Source organism: Acomys russatus, chromosome 7, assembly GCF_903995435.1.
Source record: "Acomys russatus chromosome 7, mAcoRus1.1, whole genome shotgun sequence".
In the NCBI taxonomy this organism is placed as follows: Eukaryota; Metazoa; Chordata; class Mammalia; order Rodentia; family Muridae; genus Acomys; species Acomys russatus.
Window position 1 is genome coordinate 57,214,226 of NC_067143.1, and position 21,790 is coordinate 57,236,015.

Sequence of the window (21,790 nt, forward strand, 5' to 3'; positions counted from 1 at the left end):
AACTGTTAAAGCATATAAGAATCCAGAATATTTACATCAGTCATAAAAATAAAAGTTTTTGGGTTTTGTTTTTATGCTGTAGAGGAGTTTATTAAATGAGGGTGGGGAGAGAAGGAATGGGAGAAGAGGATCCCCAGAGAAAGACAGAGACAGGAAGAGTAAGAGAGAGTAGCAAAAGTAAAAGTTTTAAATGAGAGAAAGAATGGGAGAAGAGGATCCCCAGAGAAAGACAGAGACAGGAAGAGTAAGAGAGAGTAGCAAAAGTAAAAGTTTTAAGTGTCTTAGAAGAGTATAGTATTTACATTTTTGAGATCTGCTAGAAATTTTGGAAGACAGAGGCATGGTGGCTATAGATTTAACATATGTATTAAGACAGGTAATGATTTATCACAGGTTTATTGACAATTGAACACATATTAATCAAAGTTAGTTTTTGGAACTGAGCCATAAATATACTTATAAGAAACTTACTAGATGAGAAATCATGTGTGTATCCAAATCGTTATCCGCACAGCAGAATGCTATAACTGAGATACTGTTACACTAAATGGGAGTTACACAAAAGTAGCAACAATTTCTTCTTGACAGGTATGGTGTCAATCACTACAGTCTGGGAACTGGGAGCAGAAAGTAAAGCTTCATGGAGCACACAGGAACTGTTTCTTAAAAATATTTTGAAACATTCAACTTATCTTGGACTTCACCGAATAACTTAGAAGACTGTATGCCAAGCACCATGATTTTTTTTTTACATATATTCATTCTCTTTTTATCTCTATGCCAACTTTGAATATAGATATTATTATACACATTTACAGGCAAAGTAAAACTGAAATTCTAATGACCTGTGAAGATCACAGAGCTAACAATGGGTAATACCAAAGTCCTCATGTATATGAATGAATATAGTAAGTGCATGTGTGTGCGTCTGTGTACTCATGCATGTAAATATAGTAAGTGCATGTGTGTGCATCTGTGTACTCATGCATGTAAAAGCCAGAGGGAGTCTCAAACACCATCTCTCAAGAAGACATTTACTTTTCTTCTTTTTTGAGTCAAGGTCTTTCATTTTTGCTTAGAACTTACCAGTTTGACTAGGCTGCTGACCAGCTAGCTCTAGGAATTGATCTGTCCCCACCGCCCCACCACAAAGGGATTACAAACATGTCCCGCCATACCAAACACTTTTACGTGGGTACTAGGAATCAAATTTGGTTCCTCATACTTGTGCAGCCAACCCTCTAACAACTGTGAAATCTGTAGTCCTAGAGTCTTAAGTTAAACATTGGTCTAGAATGTTCATCCATTCTCTGCTTCCTCAATTCAATGGGGTGATTTAAAATATATTTCATACTAAAATATAGTGAAAGTCAGTGATTGAATTAAAAGCACTTGGAGCAATATATTTAGAAAATTCTTCCAGAAATCTTAACTAAAGTCTATTTACTCTGATAAGGGAAAACAACCCAAAATTGAAAAGGTAAGGAAATATCGTTTCATGACAAATTGTTGCAATTCATAAAATCAAGTCAATCAGTTAAAAAAAAAACATCTCCTAAATTCATTTTGTCTCTGTCTGTCTGTCTCTGTCTCTGTCTGTCTGTCTCTCTCCCTCTCCCACTCCCTCTCCCTCTACACGTCCCTCTCCCTTCCCACCCCACCACCCCCCCTTCTCTCCTCTTTTCCTGCTGGTACATCCCATTGGTCCAGTCAAATGAAACCAGAAGCCATTAAATTGAAGTGATCCAATCCAAAGACTTTATCATATCAAGCGCCATGACAGGCATTGTAGAGATGGAGTTGTTTTCAGCTCTAGAGGGGCTTATACTATGGTAGAGAGGTCAAACACAAACTGACAGCCGAGAACCTGTCACCTATGATGAGAAGATGCTACAGTCAAGGCTGATTAGTCAACTCACCTTGCTCCTGTATTGTTGTGTCTTGATAGAAGTTTCAGGAATATAAATTTTTAACTTATAAAACAAGCTAACATCTATAGGGAGAAACGAATTGCAATATTTGAAAAACAGAGCTAAGCATAAAAGAAGATAAAATGATAAAATATTATTTAAACCAAAGATATTCATCATTAATAACCCAGCGTAGTTACAAACACTGCAACCGGTACAGCACTGCTACGAGCTATCACCACATCTCTCTATAGATATTAATCACTAGATTGTATTTTCCCTTCTAGAAATCAGTGTTTGATGGCTTGTGTCCTACAGAGCTATGAACACAGATCATAGATGCAGAGAGAACTGGAGAGAGTGCAAGAAATTCCTGGGCTCAAGCAAAGACTTTGATATTAATTTAGTTTCAACCATGGACAGCATATTTAACTTCATTGTACTTCATGTTCTTAGTTTGCAATGTCAGCCAACTTTGAATAAAACACTAAGAATAGCTTCTAAATGTTATAAGTCTATTAGTATTCCATCATTTCAAGATGCTATAACTATCCAGAGTTGTTAATAACTGCTCATGGTTGAAGGGATAAAGATTAGGTCATTTCAGCCTTTATTTACTTATTTATGGTTTTGCCTTTGCTATGATTTCTTTACAAATCCAAGTTTGTAAAGTTGAACTATTAATAAAAAGATCACAACAGTCCTCATAAATTAGATGGGCAATGTCTTTTCCTCAAGGCAAAGGTCATCAGCTGTGCAGGAAGCACTGGCCACCTCCCAGGGTCTTCTTTATAGCGTTCTTGACTTCCTGGTTCCTTAAGCAGTAGATGAAGGGGTTCAGCATTGGTGTGAGGACTGCATACACTGCCGAGATGAGTTTGTTGGAATTAAACGATGCAATAGCTCTGGGTCGGACATACATGAAAATCATGGCAGTGTAATAGATTATGACCACAGTGAGATGGGAGGCACAGGTGGAGAAGGCCTTCTTTCTTCCCTGAGTGGAAGGTATACGCAGAATGGTAGACACAATGTAGACATAGGAGAGGACAGTGGTGATGAGAGGGAAGACAAGGATGACAATAGCCAAAGCAAAGTCTACTAACTCAGCAGTGGACATATCTCTGCATGCCAATTTGAGGATGGGTGAGATATCACAGAAAAAGTGGTTCATGACATTGGAGCCACAGAAAGCAACATGTGAAATGAAATAGACTTTGACAACAGAGACCATGAAACCACTAAAGTAGGAAAGGGCCATCAACTGCATACAGTAGATGGTGGTCATGATGACTGGATATCGAAGAGGGTGGCAGATGGCCACATAGCGATCATAGGCCATAGCTGCCAGGAGCACACACTCAGTGCATGCCAGTGAGATAAAGAAGTAGAGCTGGGTCATACAGCCGGTGAAGGAGATGTGCCGTCTCTGCAGGAGGAATCCATCTAGCATCTTAGGGACTGTGACAGAGACATACCAGATCTCTAGAAATGACATGCTACTTAGGAAATAGTACATGGGCTTGTGTAGGGACCCAGTGGCCCAGACAGTGAATATAATTACAAGGTTCTCCACTATAATCAACATATATACCACAAGGAAAAGGAAAAATAGGAGAATCTGTAGCCAAGGGGCAGTAGGGAAGCCCACCAGGATGAACTCACTGACCAGAGTAATGTTCATGTTCAGCAAGTAGGTCCAACGGCCCTGGGATATATTTAAGTCTTCTGTGGTAACACCACAAATAAGGGCAACGTCTAGGGCATCAGACCAAAAATAATGAGTTAGTAAGATTCATAATATATTTTATATTAACAAATTACATCAATGTGGTGAAACAATTTTCATCAAGATATTTTTAAAAAAGATATTTCCAGCATTACAAGTTCACTTTCATCACTGCCCATACACCACCCTGGTGAAGTCACTGTAATCTTTCCTGTCCCTGAGTGCCCCATACTTTTAGGTCTGGCTGGGGTCATGTAACTCATATACCAGCCTGGCTCAAAAAATATAGTTCTCACCCCTCCTCAAAGAAGTGTCTTTCTCAGCAGGCAGAAACTATTCCAGAGATCCGCAATTGTTCAAACTTCAGAGAGTAAGTGACGATGTAGTGTCCAGCCCCAATTCATACATCTGCAATGCAACTTCTACACCTAAGTCCCAGGATACACAGGAAGAAAGATTGTGAGAGCCAGATGATGAAGCCATCAGCTGCTAGTGTCTTCTAGAAGTGAAGGAAACTTATACTCATGAAATTTCAATAAATATGGTTATCTAAATAAGACCAGTTGACATGCCAGTATGGATTTCATAAGACCCCATCCCTACATGAAGGCCTGCTGGCATTAATGGATGCTGAGAGAGGGCAACTCTATTTTTTCCATGTATTTGCCCCCTGATAGATTATCAAATCTCTAGTGGTCAGCCCTAAACATATGTACATACATGCAACACTAAATGCACTCATTAGGTTTTGAGGTTGAGGGTAGTAAGGGATGAAAATTATGTACATAAAGATCTCATATATGAAATTCCCCAAAAGTAAAATAAGTAATAGAAATCTAAGCTGTCCCTGCAGGTGTTTTTCACTCTTTAAAATTAATAGCAATATGAAGAACAAGGTCATGTATGTGTTACCTAGTAAATTAAATTTCATTTCATATAAGATGCAACTTTTACTATATTTGGCAGTTTATGCCATTGACTCCAAAATGTTCTAGCAGATTCATGTTCCTATAATGTTAAATGTGACTTGCTCACAAACAGACACCACAGCTGGATAGTATAGAAAGCTTTGTCTTTTAAGAACATCCAATAATATTAAAAATGGGCCTTATTTTGATGAATTTATTTGTGAGTTTTCTCTATTTTAGAGAAAAAATTTTTTAAGAAATAAGTTTAAAAAATTCATTTCTACCCTAATGTAGTTGTCTACAGACAGTGCTTATAATGCTAATGCCATTTCTAGATTCTTTGTTAGAAAAGACAGACTCATTTGCCCTGCCAAGTTGATTCTATCTCTGCTTAAGTATAAAGTTACTGGACAAATATTTATTGATTCCTGAAATAAAAAGATGGAGATTAGCATTCAATCAAGAAATCCTCCAAAAGCTTAGGTTTTTTAAAGTAATGTTTTAGCTATAATTCTTTGACCCACCACAAGGTCTTCAATTGGCATCTATGGAAATTTTTATATGATAGTGAGGACTGGAAAAGTCCACTTAGGAGACATCTACAAGAACTATGCCAAGAGGCTGTGATGATGTCTCCATGGATATAGCACTTGTTATTAGGCTTGAGGGACTAAGATCAGATCCACCAGCACCTATGTAAATGGCAGGTGTTCATGGTGACCTGTCTGCAATCCTAGCATGCTAAGATAAAAGAAAACGAGCAGCTGGAGCGAGCTGGCTAGCAAACCTATCAGGAAAGACTAGCTCCAGGTTCAACAAGTGGCCCTGCATTAAGATAAAGAGAGCTCAGGGAAGACATCTGATGTAAACCCATCCCATGTACAGCAATCTACACTTTAGTCATGAGCCACACACTTTACCTCCTACTCACCATCACATGCAATTTAAGAGCACAGTCAGGGAAAGGTTTCAGTCTTTCCTACAATACGTGGTAGATGTGTTCTCCATTACTGGACAAGCACGTCCTCCAATTTCCTCTCCTATAAAGTGAACAGTCATAAAAGCACATATCAACTTCATCTGAGATGTGAGAATTGAATAAAACAGTGAGTAGGTGGCACTTAACATAGACTCAATTCATAGATGTCTCCTGTTAGCAGTTACTATCTCTGAGTTACATTAGACTCAGAGATAGTTACTAAGCCATAAACGTACGTGTTTTCACTGATGTGCCCTCATAGACACCTACAATGTCTTTTTTTGGGGGGGGGTTCACTTTTCTTATTAAAGTCCAGGCAATAAAATAAGCAGAATTTGTTAGAAAATTGAATTAGAGCAAACGTGAAAAACCTCTGAATTATAGATTATTCATGTCTTTTTCCTAATTTGCTTTTTAAAGAATTTTTTAATTACTCCAGAATACCCAATTTCTTTTTCATATTTTATCATCTAGTAGGAAACAGAGAAGAATACAGAATCGTTTTATCTGTGATCATTGTTTAAAAGCAAAGACACTAAGCTCTGATTTCTTGTGGTACCCTAAGGAAGAATGACCTTTCACTCTATTCCTGACTCTTTATCTTTAATTATTATATTTCTTTTTAAAATATACATTTATATTATTACATATTAATAAAATAAACTACATAAAACAAGAAGAACCATGAATTATATAAATGTTACATTCATAGTGTTTTGGCTATTTGTATTTGGCAATCTTGAAGAAAACATCTTTCCTATCTTGGTGAGTCTAAAATTCTGAATGTAAATCAATATCTAACGTATCTCATCTCTATCAACTTAAAACACCTATCTAGACATAAAAACATCCTAACCCTTAAACAACTAAGCTTACTCCTGACTCTTCTACAGTCCTGAGTGTGCTTGTACTAAGAGACACCAACACTCACTGACCTAGAACTTTTTAAAAAGTATTTTTGTGCTTCTAACAGCTACAAGGTGCACATTTGTCACAACCATCTCAACTTTAAGTAAAGAGGGGCTGACTCTTCATTACCTGTTTTGTGTCCTCCAAATATCCTTTCTTTTGAAAAGAAAACAACTTGTAATTGCCGAGTCTCTCCTCATCTTCCTGGGAGCCTTCTTGAATCAGTGAACCTCTTTTGCTATCATGAACTAGTAACCGTTCCAGTTTTCTTTACTTAAGAATGGAAAATACTTCAGACATCTTCGTGATCTTGAGAAAGAGCTGAGCTGGTCTGTGGCATCCTACAGTCCTAAGAGAACCAGACGGGCCCTTGGTTATGGCAACTTCAAGAAGAGAAAATGAGAAAGGGAAAGATAATATATTCAGCACTTGTTTATATTTTTTCTCTTGTGTCCTCTCCCCAAGGACCAGGTTAAAGTATTCTGTCCTGGCTATAGGTAAACTTGGTGGGCTCTGCAAAGAATGTGAGAAGCTGAGTTTTTGCCTACATACCAATTTCTGTTTAAAATCCAATCACATTCAGAATTTTAGATGCACCAAGATAAGAAAGATATTTTCTTTAAGGTTGCCAAATACAAGTATCCAAAACACTATGAATGTAACCTCTATATAATTCCTGATTATTTCATGGTTCTTCTTACTGTAGGTAGCTTATTGTACATATGTGTAACAATATAAATATATATGTAAAAAAGAAAATTTTTTAAATGTTCAACGCTGACAAAAAAAAGTATCAGTGACAATGAAACACTAGGCAGAGCTCAAGGAGTCTTGTGGAAGAGTTGGGGAAAGGATACAGGGACCCTGAGAGGACAAGAATGCCATAAGAAGACCAACAGAATCAACTAACTTAATCCCATAGGGGTTTACAGAAACTGAACCACCAACTAAAGAGCATGCATGGACTGGACCTAGGTCCCCTAAATTAACTGATGGACAGCTTGGTCTTTGTGAGAGTCCCTTAGCAATTGGAGTGGGGGCTGTTTCTGACATGGGCTCTTTTGCTTGCTTTTGGTTCACTTTCCCCTAGCTGGGCTACCTTGTCAGGCCTCAGTAGAAGTGGATGCACTAATTTTGATGAGACTTGATGTACCAGGGCAGGTTGGTAAGGAGGGAGGGGGTGAAGGAGGCTCCCTTTTCTTGAGGAGAAAGGAAGGGGAAAGGGGGAAGAGTGTGGGAGGGTGGAACAGGGAGGAGAGGAGAGAGGGGGCTGCATTAGTGATGTAAAGTAAAAATATATAAATTAATGAGAAAAATGAACAAATGGAAAAAAAAGAAAGTATTTGTGAAGTTAAGCAAACATAAACAAATAAAGGAGTTATAGTTTATCTGTGCAATAGAATATTTATTTTATTGTGTATCTATAGGAGTATTTTGCTTCTGTGTATGTGTGTATATATGCACCATGCATATCTGGTGCCCGTGGAAGGCAGAAGAGGGCACTGGATCCCCTGAAACTAGAATTTCAGAGAATTCTAAACAGTCATGTGGGTGCTGGGAACTGCACCTTGGTCTTCTATGGAGCAACAAGTTCTCCTTAGCACTGAACCATATCTCCAGCTTCAGCATTATTTACTATTTAAAAATAGGGATATTCTATTACTCGGAGCAACATAAGTGAACCAGAGCTATATTTGTGAGATAAACCAGAAGCACTCATATAAATACTATCTGATTTCATCTACATGTGGAAAATTTAAAATTTGCACTAACAGAAAGTTTTCACTTACCAGGAAAGTGGGACAGAAGGAAGGACATCCTATTGGGACTTTAGGTGAGAGAAGCATGGGAGAATGAGGAAATAGAAGGATACAGAGAGTCCTAGAAACATACAAGAAGAACATTATGACAGGCAGATCTGGGCCCAGGGGTCAACTATGACACCAGCCAAGGACAATACATGCAGTAAACTTCGAACCCCTAGCCAGATCTAGCTGATTGGCAGGACGTTCTCCACCATTGAGTGGAGAGTGGGGACTGACTTTCACACAAACACTGGTGCCCCATTTTTGACCATGTCCCCTGGATGGGGAGGCCTGGTGGCACTCAGAGGAAGGATAGTACCCTACCAAGAAGAAACCTGATACCCTATGAGCATATACAGGGGAAGGAGGTCCCCCTCAGTCACAGACATAGGGGAGGGGAGTAGGGGGAAAGCAGGACGGGGGAAGATTGGGAGGATACAAGGGATGGCCTAACAATCGAGATGTAATATGAATAAATTAATAAAATATTTAAAAATTGCATTAACAGAAAATAGAACAGTGATTGTCAATTCTGGGGGTATAAAAAGAAAGGGGAAATATTACTGTAAGGGTGGAATTTTTTCAAAAGCTCTAAGATGAGTAATTTCTGAGGACTAAATGTGTAGCACAATGACTGCAGTTTATAATAATTTGGTGAAATTTGCTGTGAGACATAAAAGAGGTACATATGAGAGGTGATGAATATGCTAATTATGATATTTACATCATCATTTTGCAGTATACACATATGCTAAATGATGGTGTACACCTTAAATAAATGGTTTTTACTACTCAATTGTACCTCAGTGAAGCTAGAAGAAGCAGAATCAGCTAAGAATACTCAATTAAAAAAATTCTAAACAATAGAAATGCAGCTCTATAAAAATTCTTTGCACTAGCTACACAAATGTTAACTATTGTCTGATCTGGAATGTGAAACTTGACCAGGATTTGACCAACGAGTTGAGTAAAGTTTTAGTTTAAACAGTAGCACAGGAAGACTATGGAATGTTTATAATATACAAGAGACGACAGTGTAATTTGGCCTCTAAAGTGACTAGAAGCCATGCTCCTTGCCTTGAACTCTCAGTCACGGAATGGATCTTTATAACTTACACTCTGTGTGCTAAGGAGGAAGTGTCAACCTCTTTTGTCTGTCAGGCTGCCACAGCCTGATGAGTTGTCAGTCTCTGCTATGAATTGTACCTCAAGAAATCCGAAATCTAAAGTCCAGTGCTAGAAATTTTGTAAGAATGAAGACCCAGCAGATGCATTCTAGTAGTCAAAGACACCTGGTAGAAACAGTGCAAAGTGCCTAGAGAAATGAGGAACATGGAGGCACTTTGAACAAATCCCTGAGAATCTATGTTAGATCAGTAAGAATTTGGTGGATAGTGGGCCTAACCTGTCCTTCTTCCTCCTCCATTTATGGCTTTTGTCCAAGGATACATGGTAACTTGGTGTTAATTCTAGAGAGGCTGGGACCTCAGGACTCCACTAACTGAGACTATAGAACATAAAACTCAGAGAAGATCATTTACACTGAGGAATGGTTCTAAAAAAAAAATGAGGAGTTCATCCTCACAGAGCCTTGTTCTCTGTGCCGCGTGGGGCTGTCCACTCCCATATGCCAGTATCTAGTTCAGGTTTCAAAAGTGGATATGTTTTGTTAGGGTTGAAAATGTGTAAAGTAGTACAATTTTATTTCGTTTAAGTCTCTTTTATGAATCAGCATTTTTATATGCATGTGTTACCTGAATCTGTAGTACAATGGATAGAACTTAGATTTCTAGATAAAGAAAATGCATATTTGGTGAAATTTAATACATATAAAATATCCCAGAGATTTTTCACAAAAGATTAAATGTATTTTCTGTACACTTTACTATAATAAAAAATGAATGGATGACGTACTTCAATCACCCATGGGAATCAGCTACTAAATTGTTTAATATATACAAACTATTAATAAGTAACATAGTAAAAGAATAATACAAAACACCAAACAGAAAAGAGAAGAAAATTCCCATGGCCTCTCATAGTTAAAACACTAAATATAAAGAACAAAGAAAGCGTGCTGAGCAGTGCAAGAAAAGCCACACATGTCACATAAGGAAAAACTCATTGAGCAGCAGCTGATTTCTCGGCGGAAATCCTGAAAGACAGAAGAGACCAGGACAAGCACTAAAAGACCCTGACTGCCAACCTAGACGAATAATATACTCAATACACTTCTTTTTAAAACACACGTTTTAATTTTGAATTATTTTAGATTTATAGAAAGGTTTCAAAAATAGTAAAGAAAATTGTTGTTCATCTCTCATTCAGTTTCAGTTCCCTTTAAACTGAATGCCATGTTTCAGTGGGATCAACACTCGTCAAACGACAGAGGATCTGGGGCAGGGGGGGGGGGGAGATGGCTCAACTGTTGCTCTGGATGAGGACCTGAGCTCAGTACCAAGTGTTCACAGGGTGATCCATAACTGCCCATTACTCCAGTTCCAGAAAAACTGATGCCCTCCTCTGAACTTCACAGGCATCAGGCAAATGCATGTTACATATACATACATGCAGGCAAAATACCTACATACATAAAATAAAGTAAGTAAATCTAAAATAAAAAACAAATAAAAAAAGAAACCAAAACTGGTACTTTATTAGTAATTAATATTTTGCTAGGTTTTCATTATAATTTACTGATATTTTCATCCTATAAGTATTTTAATGAATAAAATTAAGATTTTGTATAAGTAAAAACAAGTTATAGTTTTAGATACTCTTTATCCAAATAGATTTGGAATTTGTTTCCTTACTCTCTTCAATATGAAATGATAATATATAATTTTAAAAATTGAATAAAAATTTTTGAGATTTAAAAAATAACACTCCTTCATTGCTGGTGGGAATGTAAACTAGTACAGCCACTTTGGAAATCTATCTGGTGCTATCTCAGAAAACTGGGAATAAGGCTTCCACAAGACCCAGCTATTCCACTCCTTGGAATATACCCGGAAGATGCTCCAGCACACAACAAGAAAATTTGCTCAACCATGTTCATAGCAGCCTTATTCATAATAGCCAGAACATGGAAATAGCCTAAGTGTCCCTCAGTAGAAGAATGGACAAAGAAACTGTGGTACATTTACACTATGGAATACTACTCAGCTATTAAAAACAAGGAATTCCTGAAATTTGTGGACAAATGGATTGAAGAGAAATGATCATAATGAGTGAGTTAACCCAGAATCAGAAAGAGTTAAATGGTGTATACTCACTTATATCTGCATACTAGCCCAAGGGGCATGTCCCATGAAAGTCTTCACTAACCAGGAAACCAGAACAGAGGGGAGGACATCCTATTGGGACTCTAGATGAGAGAAGCATGGGAGAATGGCAAAGTTGAAGGATCCAGAGGATCCTAGAAACTTACAAGGAGAAAATTATGATAGGCAGATTTGGACCCAGGGGTCCCACTCAAACTATGGCACCAGCCAAGGACAATACAGGCCGTAAACTTCAAACCCCTACCCGGATCTAGCCAATGGTCAGAACATTCTCCACAGTTGAGTGGAGAGTGGGGTATGACTTTCTCATGTACTCTGTTGCCTCATATTTGACCATGTCCCCTGAATGGGGAGACCTGGTGGCACTCAGGGGAAGGATAGCAGGCTACCAAGAAGAGACTTGATACCCTATGAGCATATACAGGGGGAGGACGTCCCCCTCAGCCACAGTCATAGGGGAGGGGAGTAAGGGGAAAATGGGAGGGAGGGAGAAATGGGAGGATACAAGGGATGTGATAACCATTGAGATGTAATATGAATAAATTAATAAAATAAAATTTTAAAATATCAATATCAACATAAGATCCATCCTTACAGTTTCAACATGTGAATGATATAAAGTTATAAGCAGGATCATTAAGTCCACACTTGGAAACTTGAAAGGGAAACTAAGGAACTTAGAATTTATTCAAAGTTGGTGAGAACCAATATATATTGTTGTTTAATTTGAACACTTTATATATATTAAATAAATGCTAAACATGTAAGTATACATATTTAATCTATAAGAAACATTCAATCTGCTGAATCATTATATCAGTTGTAAGTTACTGGCCCTGTCTATACTAAAAAATAGTGGTTTATCGTTATAGCAATATATGATTTGTCGTTATAGCAATATATGATGTCTGACTTCCCTGTTGAGCTTAGATTTTTGTGTTGTTTACTTTTCTGCTGAGATTTCTTTATGAATTCATGTATGTAAAGAGCTGCTAACAGCCAACAGATCTGTATTCACTGTCGTGGTATATTGTGTCCTTCTCAAGGCAGGATGATCACCTGAGCTGAACGCAGTGACCGTCTCCTGGGGTCTTCTCGGTAGCATCGTGGACCACCTGCTTCCTTAGGGAATAGATGAAGGGATTCGGCAGGGGCGTGAGAACTGCGTACACAGCTGAGATGAGTTTGTTAGAACGAAAAGACACAATAGCTCTGGGTCAGTATTACATGAAAAGTATGGCTGTGTAATACATTATGACCAAAATGAGGTGGGAGGCATGGGAAGATGAGGTCTTTCCTCCTTGGTGGAGGGTATGCATAGAATGCCACACACTATGTAGACATAGGAAAGGACAGTGGTGATGAAAGAGAAGACAAGAATTACAATAGGCAAAGTCTGATAACTCAGCAGTGGACGTACCTTTGCATACCAGTTTGAGGATTCGTTAGATACCACAGGAGAGGTGGTCCATAACATTGGAGCAACAGAATGTGACATTTAAAATGAAATAGACTTTGATCACGGTGGCCATAAAGCCAGCCACATAGTTGGAAGCCACCAATTACACACAATAACCTGTGGTCATAATGGAAAGGGTGGCAGATCACCACACAGAAGTCATAGGCCATATGCATGCAAACGAGATAAAGAAGTAGAGATTTATCATGCAGCCTGTGAAAGAGATGCTCCTTCTCTAAAGGAGAAATTCATGTAGCATCTTGGGGACTGTGACAGACATATCAGACCTCCAGGAAAGAAACAAACTACCCAGGACACATACTCGAGCTTTTGGAGGGATCCAGGGACCCAAACAATGAATGTGATAAGACTCTCTGCTACACAAAATAAACTACAAGAAAGAATAGGAGGTCTGAGGCCAAGGAGCTGTGGAGGAGCCACAGGTTGAGCTCACTGACTGGAGTGGTGCCCTTGTTCAATATGGCTGAATCATACAAATAATGATATACACAGTGTTAAGCAAAAGAGATGAAAGTTACAATTCTGGCTTCCTATGAATCAGACTCACAAAATAATCTCTGCTAATGTCGCCTTTTCAATGTGAAATGCATATTTCATCAAAGATTTTTTAAAATAAATTATCTCCTTGTATCAAAATTCATTTTCATGCAGCTCTCACTATCCTGACCGTCAGTGACTTGAATGTCGGTGCCTATCTCATTCACGGTTTTTTCAACTAACATAGACCCAATGTCTTTCTCTTTTTTGGTTAAAATTCTCTATTTAGTTAGGTATTGTTTTAAAAAAACAGAGAGACAATAGTATAGGATCTGAAAGTTTCAAAAGTGTAATATGTCTGCTGCCCCATGTATGTCATATTTTACCTAGCATGGTTTCTTCAGAATAGATGGAGCCTGGGACATTCTTAAATGAGAGAACTATTTTAACATTTCTTTAGGACTCCTACTTTGATTCCACATTAAGATACAAATGTTTTAATTACTATACATAGGAAGTACTTTATAGTTCTAATCCTATTTACCTGGCTTCATCTTTTATGGCACCCAGGCATACACAACTGATTTTTCACCCCTCTTATGCACTCAGGGCTTTGTAAATACTCTCCCACCCTCCTACTTAATCCTTTCCCACTCTTCACCTGATAATTCACAATGCATGTGTCTATGTACGGAACATACAAAGATTGAGACAAGTATCTCACCAGCATTAGCCTCCTAGTGTACATCTCTTTCATCCATAGATATTTCTTGCTATTAATTTGCAATTTTGATGCATGGAAAAATATACAAAAATGAGAGCATGACTATTCCTAGATGGAGTGAAGGAAAAGTTTTATTTAGATACAAGAGAAAGTATAGCTAGAGGCAGAGACATCTAGGAGAATCCAGAGTGAACATGACCCAGAGCCAAGCCATGAAAGGAGAGAAGGGAGGGAAGAGGAGAGAGAGGGGAAGCCAGTGCAATGGCCAAGGGGGCAAAAAGGACAAGCATATTCCAAACAGCTTGATTATAAAGAGAAAGCATCTGGGGGAAGGGTAGCCTAGTCTTTTGGCTGGAGAGTTTAGGGTAGAGGATAGGGTATGTCAACCAACACCCTGGAAGAGTTAGGGACTGAGGGATATTGGGAGATCAGACTCAGCTTTGATATGTTAATGAGCACCATAGTTAGCCATTTGTCCTAGATTTGAGACCTAACACTTGCAAAACTCAGGACTCTGATCTTCAGGACTATGACCCACATACCTAAGAAAGTTACTAGTAAGCATATGAATATTAACTGAATATTGGTTCATAGTTATATTCATGTATCCCCTGACCCTTTAAAATCCACTGGAAGTAAGTCAAGGAGAGAGATAGAGAGATCAGTGGGTCTCCAGGGTCAGGAGGAACATGTCTATCATATGATACATGTTTGACACATCCAGAATTTGCACTCTCTGGATACTTTTTACAAAATATACCCAATATCTGAGAAATTAAAACTGAACTTGGCCTCCACTGAAGGGCTCTCAAGTTCCCATAGCATAGGACCTCTTCCCCATCTTCGTGCCAATGAATTCTTCTCATGTACTCAGGCATATTGTGTTATTTAAATATTGCTCCACTCTGTTTGCCACTAATGTTCTTCTTAGTAAGATCTAGATGAACCATTGAATAGTGAAGAATTCTGTTTTTATTACCTTATTTCAGAATAAAAACTACTGAGCCTGCCTATTTCTATATTAGGAAAAGAAAAGAGGCCGATCGTCATGCTACCGAATGCTTTTTATACTCTGTATTACTTGTTCTCAAGAAAGAACACACAATAATATATTTTTAAAGCAATAAACATATATTATGTGTCCTTGTCAAGTACTCTAAAGATCCTACACCTGCCCAAATTTCCCCAAACTTGAGTAAAGGTATTCGTTGTACGCTGAACTTTCATTAATCTGTTATTTTCCCTCAGAGTGCCTCACTTGTCTGGAAATGGTGCCTATTGACATTTTCCAAGCTCCTCAATTTCTATGGTGATTTCTGCAAACCTACAATTTTCACCTGGTACCTTTAACAGTGACCATGGTCAAACTGTCCTATTAGAGGATGGAAGAGTCTTCAGACACTCACACTGGGGAGGGCCACTGTGGGTGAGCTTTTGCATTCTCTGAGGTCAGTGTCTAGCCCTTGTCTGTGCTGCATAGAAATTACTACAGCACTGACACATGAAGGCAGAAGATACAGGAGAATGTATCTCACATTCACTTCATGTTGACTTCAGTGAAGACACCACTGTCTCCTCAGGAGGCTCACTTACACATTTGTCCTGACTCTAGGGAAGCATTGTGCACTGCCAAGACTATGTCCAGGGGACCTGGACAGAAAAACTGAACCTGTCCTCATCTATAGATCCCTGTTTATACTTGGACTATATCTCTAACTTCAGGCAAAGCTTTTTTGTCTTATTCCTGTATGCACATTGGGGTAATGCCAAGTTACAAACTCATTTAAAATAATGGTAACTGGATTTATAAAGCAGTACATTCATTCTTTGTTTATGTGTTTATTAAGATAATATTAAATCAGTGTTTTAATTTTCTACTATATCTCTATTGTAACTGATATATAATAATTATACATGCATATGGTACTATTTGGTATAATAACACATGTGTACAATCTGTATGTAGGGGATGTGGGTGTGTGTACCTTTATAGATATGTTGTTTTTCCTAGTGTTATTCAAACATACATACTACGATATTACTCTGATGTGAAATCTGAAAACATTGACCTAGTAGAAATTGAGAATAAAATGGTGGCTCTCCGAGGTGAGGAGAGCACTAAGAAAGAACAAACGAAGAAAAGTTGGCTCATGAGAACCAAGTTACAGTTAGAAAGGAAACATACATTACAGCATTCATTTGTCAGTTCTTTCTTTTAATAGGCTGAGTTGAGTTCTTCAAATTAAAGTATATAAGCTCTGTGCATGTCATTTGGAAATGTATGGGATTTTAAGTAGAATAATATATACTGAGGCAGAGATTTGAAGAACTCATAGGAAGACTTTGTCAGTCCCTAAGGACCTGGTTCATTCTACATGTGTATAACTGACTGGAATATGGTAAGGGAGTCTGGACCTATTGCTTCCTTTTCCCCTTCTTCCTCCTCTTCCTCCTCATCCTCTTCCTCTTTTTTTCCTCCTTTTCCCTCCCTTCCTCTTCTTCTTGTCATATTCAATCGGAAGTTCAATGGACTTCACTCTTGTTTCCCAATAACCCTGGCACTGGCTCCAGTCTCACAGGTGGTAGGAAGTACCTCTCACTAAGTTACAACCCCAGCCCACAAGACTTCTTAAAATGCAGCCAGGGAATTAAAAATCAGAGACAGCAATCTTGTCGTGAGCAATGAGTCTAAGGAAAAAGTGAAGACTCCTGACCTTGTTCTCTGCACTCCATAGGACTGACTGTCCTCTCAGGATTGCCCAAGACTGGCTGTGATTTCTAAAAAAACCCAATGTAATTTGATAAATTCCTAAGTATATAAAGCAGTAACTCAGTGTGGATCATTCTGTACTTTATTTTTTATGAATTGGTTACATTAAAGCATGACCATTAGGAGAATTGAAATTTCCAATAAAAATTGAAAATAAAAATGTTCACAAAAGCAAGATGCTGACTGTATACATCTCAGTTATAAAGGAAAGGGTGAATTATCCATTGTCTTCTGGAAGCCATTGAAATCAATCAGATGTATGTTTAGAAAACAAATTTTAATAACTGTTATATTTTGAATAACATTAGAACTATAGAAAGGTCACAAAGATCCTATAAAGTTTCTCACATAACCAGTTCTGTCTTCTCCTAATGTAATCATCTTTCATTTTGTGAAACTCATAAAAAACTCAAAAGTAAACATTCTAATGTTACTGCTAATTATTTAAATTCAACCATCTAAAATCCTGTGTATACTCAAATCCAAAATATCGTATTCTGTGTAGTAGCTTTCTCCCTTCCCTGATGGAATATGATTCAGTCTTTAGTTATATTTCCTATGTGTAAGCATTTTTAATGAAGACAAGTGGAGTTTTCAGAATTGCAAAGTAACTGTCATCTTAAATATTTCTTTTATATATTTCCTGACTTTGTTCAAAGTTTAATGCTAGAAATCAGTGAAACTCATTAGATCATTAACTTAAAGTAAATACACACTGTAAATCATAGTAGAAAATATCACTGTATGTGGTTTGTAGTGAGAAAAGGACAAAAAGACCAAAGTAAAATAAAGACTAATTGAATATATTAGGAATATTTGAAAGGCATATTAAGAAACTTACTGTTACTCAACATCACTGAACACTTTGGACCAATAAAAATTATCTCTGTTGGTCTTCACTTGCCTGAACATGACCACTGCCTCCCATCACTCTGGATAATGCCTACTACATCTAAATGGCTCAAGTAGGTCCTATATTATCACAAGAGACTGGTGAACCCCCTGGGAAAAGAGTAATTATGGAGCTATATTATCTATGAAGTGATTTGAAAGATTGACAGAATATAAAGATGGTGTGAAACAGGCAAAATCAAATGGAAAAGAGATAAAATAGATAGAAAATGTGCTACCTCAGTGAAGAATGGATAAGGTCAGACAAGTAATTCTTAATTTGGAAAAAAAGAGGATTTGTTTACTTCAAATTTAATATGAGCTATTAGGGTTGAATGCCTAGAAAAGTCCAATGCAAGACAAAAGAGGTCCAAATCTTGTTCTAGTTCTCATAAAATCAAACATCCTCCCACTCTTTATTTAGTGACAGATAGTTGGATGAAGGGCCACCATACTAAGCACTGCTAAGTCTGAAGTCTTTTCAAAGTTTGAAGTCAACATTACCTGTGTTTTTTTACATTGAAGAATTGATCTATTTTAGTATTAAAATATTGGAAATGAGAAAAGTACAATATGGAAACTCCAACATATTATTTTCTCTTCCTATAAGCTGGAACTAAACTATAAAAATAAATTCATGTAACAACTAAAATTATGATGCCCAAAGGAGGACATTCCTACTGCATATCATTGACTCATTCCGAAACAACTTCTGTGGAGATAGTCATTTCTAAACTTTAAACAAGATATTAATAAGGTTAGGTAACATCTTTGGTACAAATAGCCATATATGTGTGTGTGTGTGTGTGTGTGTGTGTGTGTGTGTGTGTGTGTGTGTGTGTGTGTGTGTGCACGCGTGCGCACACGTATAGTGTTAAAATGTTTTGTTGTTGTAAAATAGCAAATAACATACAATACTGTCAGACTCAGGCAGGAAGAAAGCTTGAGGCCAGCAGTTCAAGGTCAGCATGAAAAAATAAAAACCGACTCCACCTCAAAGTATACTTTCTAACAACGTTTTCACAAGTCTGATAAGACAAGAGAAGGCCATAAAAAGCAGTTACACCAGAAGGACACCAGAAAACAAAAGCTTTATTGTCCTCAGGTTTCTGGTTACCAGCCACTCCCTCACTATCTCTGCCAAGATGGATAAAGTTATGTATCTTAATAGTTAAGCAGAGCTTACTTACATTAATAAGGTAGTCATAAAATACTGCTGAAAAAGTAATTAATAAGAAAAGCATGTCCATTAACATTTTAATCAACTTCCTTCTAGTCATAGTTAAAATTGAAAAAAAATAAGCAAATTTTGATACTTTTACATAGCATAACAATTTCATCTACTGAATTAATTGTTTTGAGTCGTTAGTGCCCTTTAGATCATGTTGCTATAATGTTTCAAAGACAGCATTTACTAAGTCAGCTAAACTAGTGCCCATACTTGTAAATGTTAACTATATACTCAACCATTTCATTATATATAAGAATATATATGCTCAAATCCTTTCAATAATTTAAAGCTTGTGTTCCATATTTCTCAGTTCCTTTCCAGCAAGACTGAAATAATTTTCACCTCCCTATGTCCTAGTGAAGTTTAAGAGGTTTAGTTCTTGCACCTCCTGAAGCCAGCAATAGGTCTCACACACTCCTATCTAAATGGCCACACGTCACATCAATGTATTGTGTGTATTTATAACAATTATGTCATTAATAACGTTCTTTACCACGACAGCAGAATGTATCCTTGTCTCCGTGATGTTTATCATATAATGAAGGTTGCAGAACATTAAGGAATCAACTATATTCAGCCACGAATTCAATAACCTCAGTAATTTGGAAGTGAAGCCAGAAACCATTGTAGTCCAAGAGATAGTTCATAGTTTGGGCTGATGATGTGGGTCAGGGCAGACAGCTGCAATCCTGGCATTTCAGCAGTGGAGGCAAGAGGCTCAGGAGTTCAAAGCCATCTTTTGTTACCTAGCAAACACAATGGCCACACAGAATACATGCAACTCTGTCTCCAAGTCTTAGTTTCTTACACCCTTTCCTTAAAATCACTCCAGAATGTTCATGTTCTAGGCTTCTGTTATTTCACAGACCAGTTATTGGCCTGCGTTTTTCCTTTTTGTAGCCCGTGCTTCCTTTAATGGCACTGGATTTATGTGAGCTGCAATACTGGTCCAGGCCTTACCACCATAAACTGGAGCCTTGCAGAAATCCAGCCTCTACCTTAAAATCTAAGGCTTTTTTTTTCTGGACTACATTGCAGGAACTAGAAACTCTGATTCCTAGCTTCATTCCCTCTAATTTAGACTTGAAAGAAAGAAAGAAAGGGAGGGAAGAACAGAAGGAGGGAGGGAGGAAGGAAAGAAGGAAAGAAGGAAAGAAAGAAAGAAAGAAAGAAAGAAAGAAAGAAAGAAAGGAAAATTTCAACCCAAGTTTCTTTCTTTCTTTTTTTTTTTTATCGTACTTATCAACTTCTCCCTATCTAACCATCTCTGCCAGATTTCTTAGCATCAGCATCCTGGCCCTGATACAAGTGCAGAGTGCGGCGTAGAGCTCTTTTGACCTCTTGGTTGCGCAAGCAGTAAATGATGGGATTAAGCAATGGTACAATGACAGCGTAGAGTACAGAGACTAGCTTGTTGGTATCAAAAGCTGAGAGTGCCTTAGGCCTGGCATAGATGAAGATACTGGCTGCATAAAAGATGATCACAACAGTGAGGTGGGAGGCACAGGTAGAAAAAGCTTTATGGCGGCCAGCAGCTGAGGGGATGCGCATCACAGCGCCCGTGATGGCCATGTAGGAGGCCCCGGTGACAGAGAGAGGCCCCAGCAGAATAAAAATGGCTAGGATGAAGTCTGTGAGCTCTGCTGTTGACATGTCGGTGCATGAGAGGTTGAGCAATGGTGAAACGTCACAGAAAAAGTGGTTGATGGTGTTGGGGCCACAGTAAGACAGGCGGGAAATGAGGAAAACTTTAACCATGGAGATGCCAAAACCTCCAGCCCAGGACCCAACTGCCATCTGCACACACAGCCGGCTGCTGACAATGACAGGGTAGTGGAGAGGGTGACAGATAGCCACGTAGCGGTCATAGGCCATCACAGCAAGAAGGACACACTCGGTGCAACCCAAGCCAAGGAAAAAGTAGAGCTGTGTCATGCAGCCTTCAAAGGAGATCAGCTGTCCGTGGTTCTGTTTGGATCCAAGAAAGCCAGCAAGCATCTTAGGAATTGTAACAGTGACATACCAAATCTCCAGGAATGACATATTAGCCAAGAAAAAATACATGGGTTTGTGGAGGGTGGGGTGGGTCCTAATTGCTGTAATGATGAGAGCATTTTCAGTCAGCACCAACACATAGGCCAGCAGAGAAAGGAAAAATAGCAGTGCTCGCATTGGTGCAGGAGCTGGGAAACCTAGCAAAACAAATTCACTCACTCGCCCGCTGTGGTTCCTTCGCTCCATGCTTTCAGTCTCGTTCACTGCTCTTCAAGAGATGAGACCAAAGTGTCTTATGAAAGGGGCAGCATGAACCTCGCTTGGTGAGTTTATTGATAGGCTACAACGCTTGCGGTAAACCTGATTTATAACAACTATTCGATGAGCTCAGTGGTGAGCCAAGAAAACACAGACAAAATAAAGGACTGCATTGCAGACAGTATAGAAGATGGATCTGGTCCTTAGAGAAGCATGCACTGAGAAACCAGGGGTAGAAAGACAACAGTCCCAATGTCTGGTTTTTTAATCCTATAAAAAAAAAAGACAAGAAGAAGAAATCAACACCATAAATGTTGATGGTGAAAACATAGATGTAATACATTGTCGTAAAAATAATTAAACAAACACCTAAAATAAAAAACTGTAGAATTTTTAGGCTTCCCCAAAGTGGGAATTTATCATAAGCTGGATGGAATTTC

General features: G+C 38.2%; 2 protein-coding genes and 1 pseudogene across 2 annotated transcripts; all 3 read right to left on the minus strand.

Annotated features, from left to right (window-relative positions):
• Positions 1 to 2,658: 2,658 nt before the first annotated feature.
• Positions 2,659 to 5,627, minus strand: LOC127192013 (olfactory receptor 6-like). The gene is made up of 2 exons (XM_051149363.1): positions 5,531 to 5,627; positions 2,659 to 3,668 (listed from the first exon to the last, which is right to left on the minus strand). Exons 1-2 carry the CDS (start codon positions 5,625 to 5,627, stop codon positions 2,659 to 2,661), a joined length of 1,107 nt encoding a protein of 368 aa, XP_051005320.1.
• Positions 5,628 to 12,579: 6,952 nt separating this feature from the next.
• Positions 12,580 to 13,263, minus strand: LOC127192014 (olfactory receptor 6-like; annotated as a pseudogene).
• Positions 13,264 to 20,354: 7,091 nt separating this feature from the next.
• On the minus strand, positions 20,355 to 21,341 carry LOC127191838 (olfactory receptor 226). The gene has a single exon (XM_051149169.1). It carries the CDS (start codon positions 21,336 to 21,338, stop codon positions 20,355 to 20,357), a length of 984 nt encoding a protein of 327 aa, XP_051005126.1. The 5' UTR covers positions 21,339 to 21,341.
• Between the last annotated feature and the right edge of the window lie 449 nt (positions 21,342 to 21,790).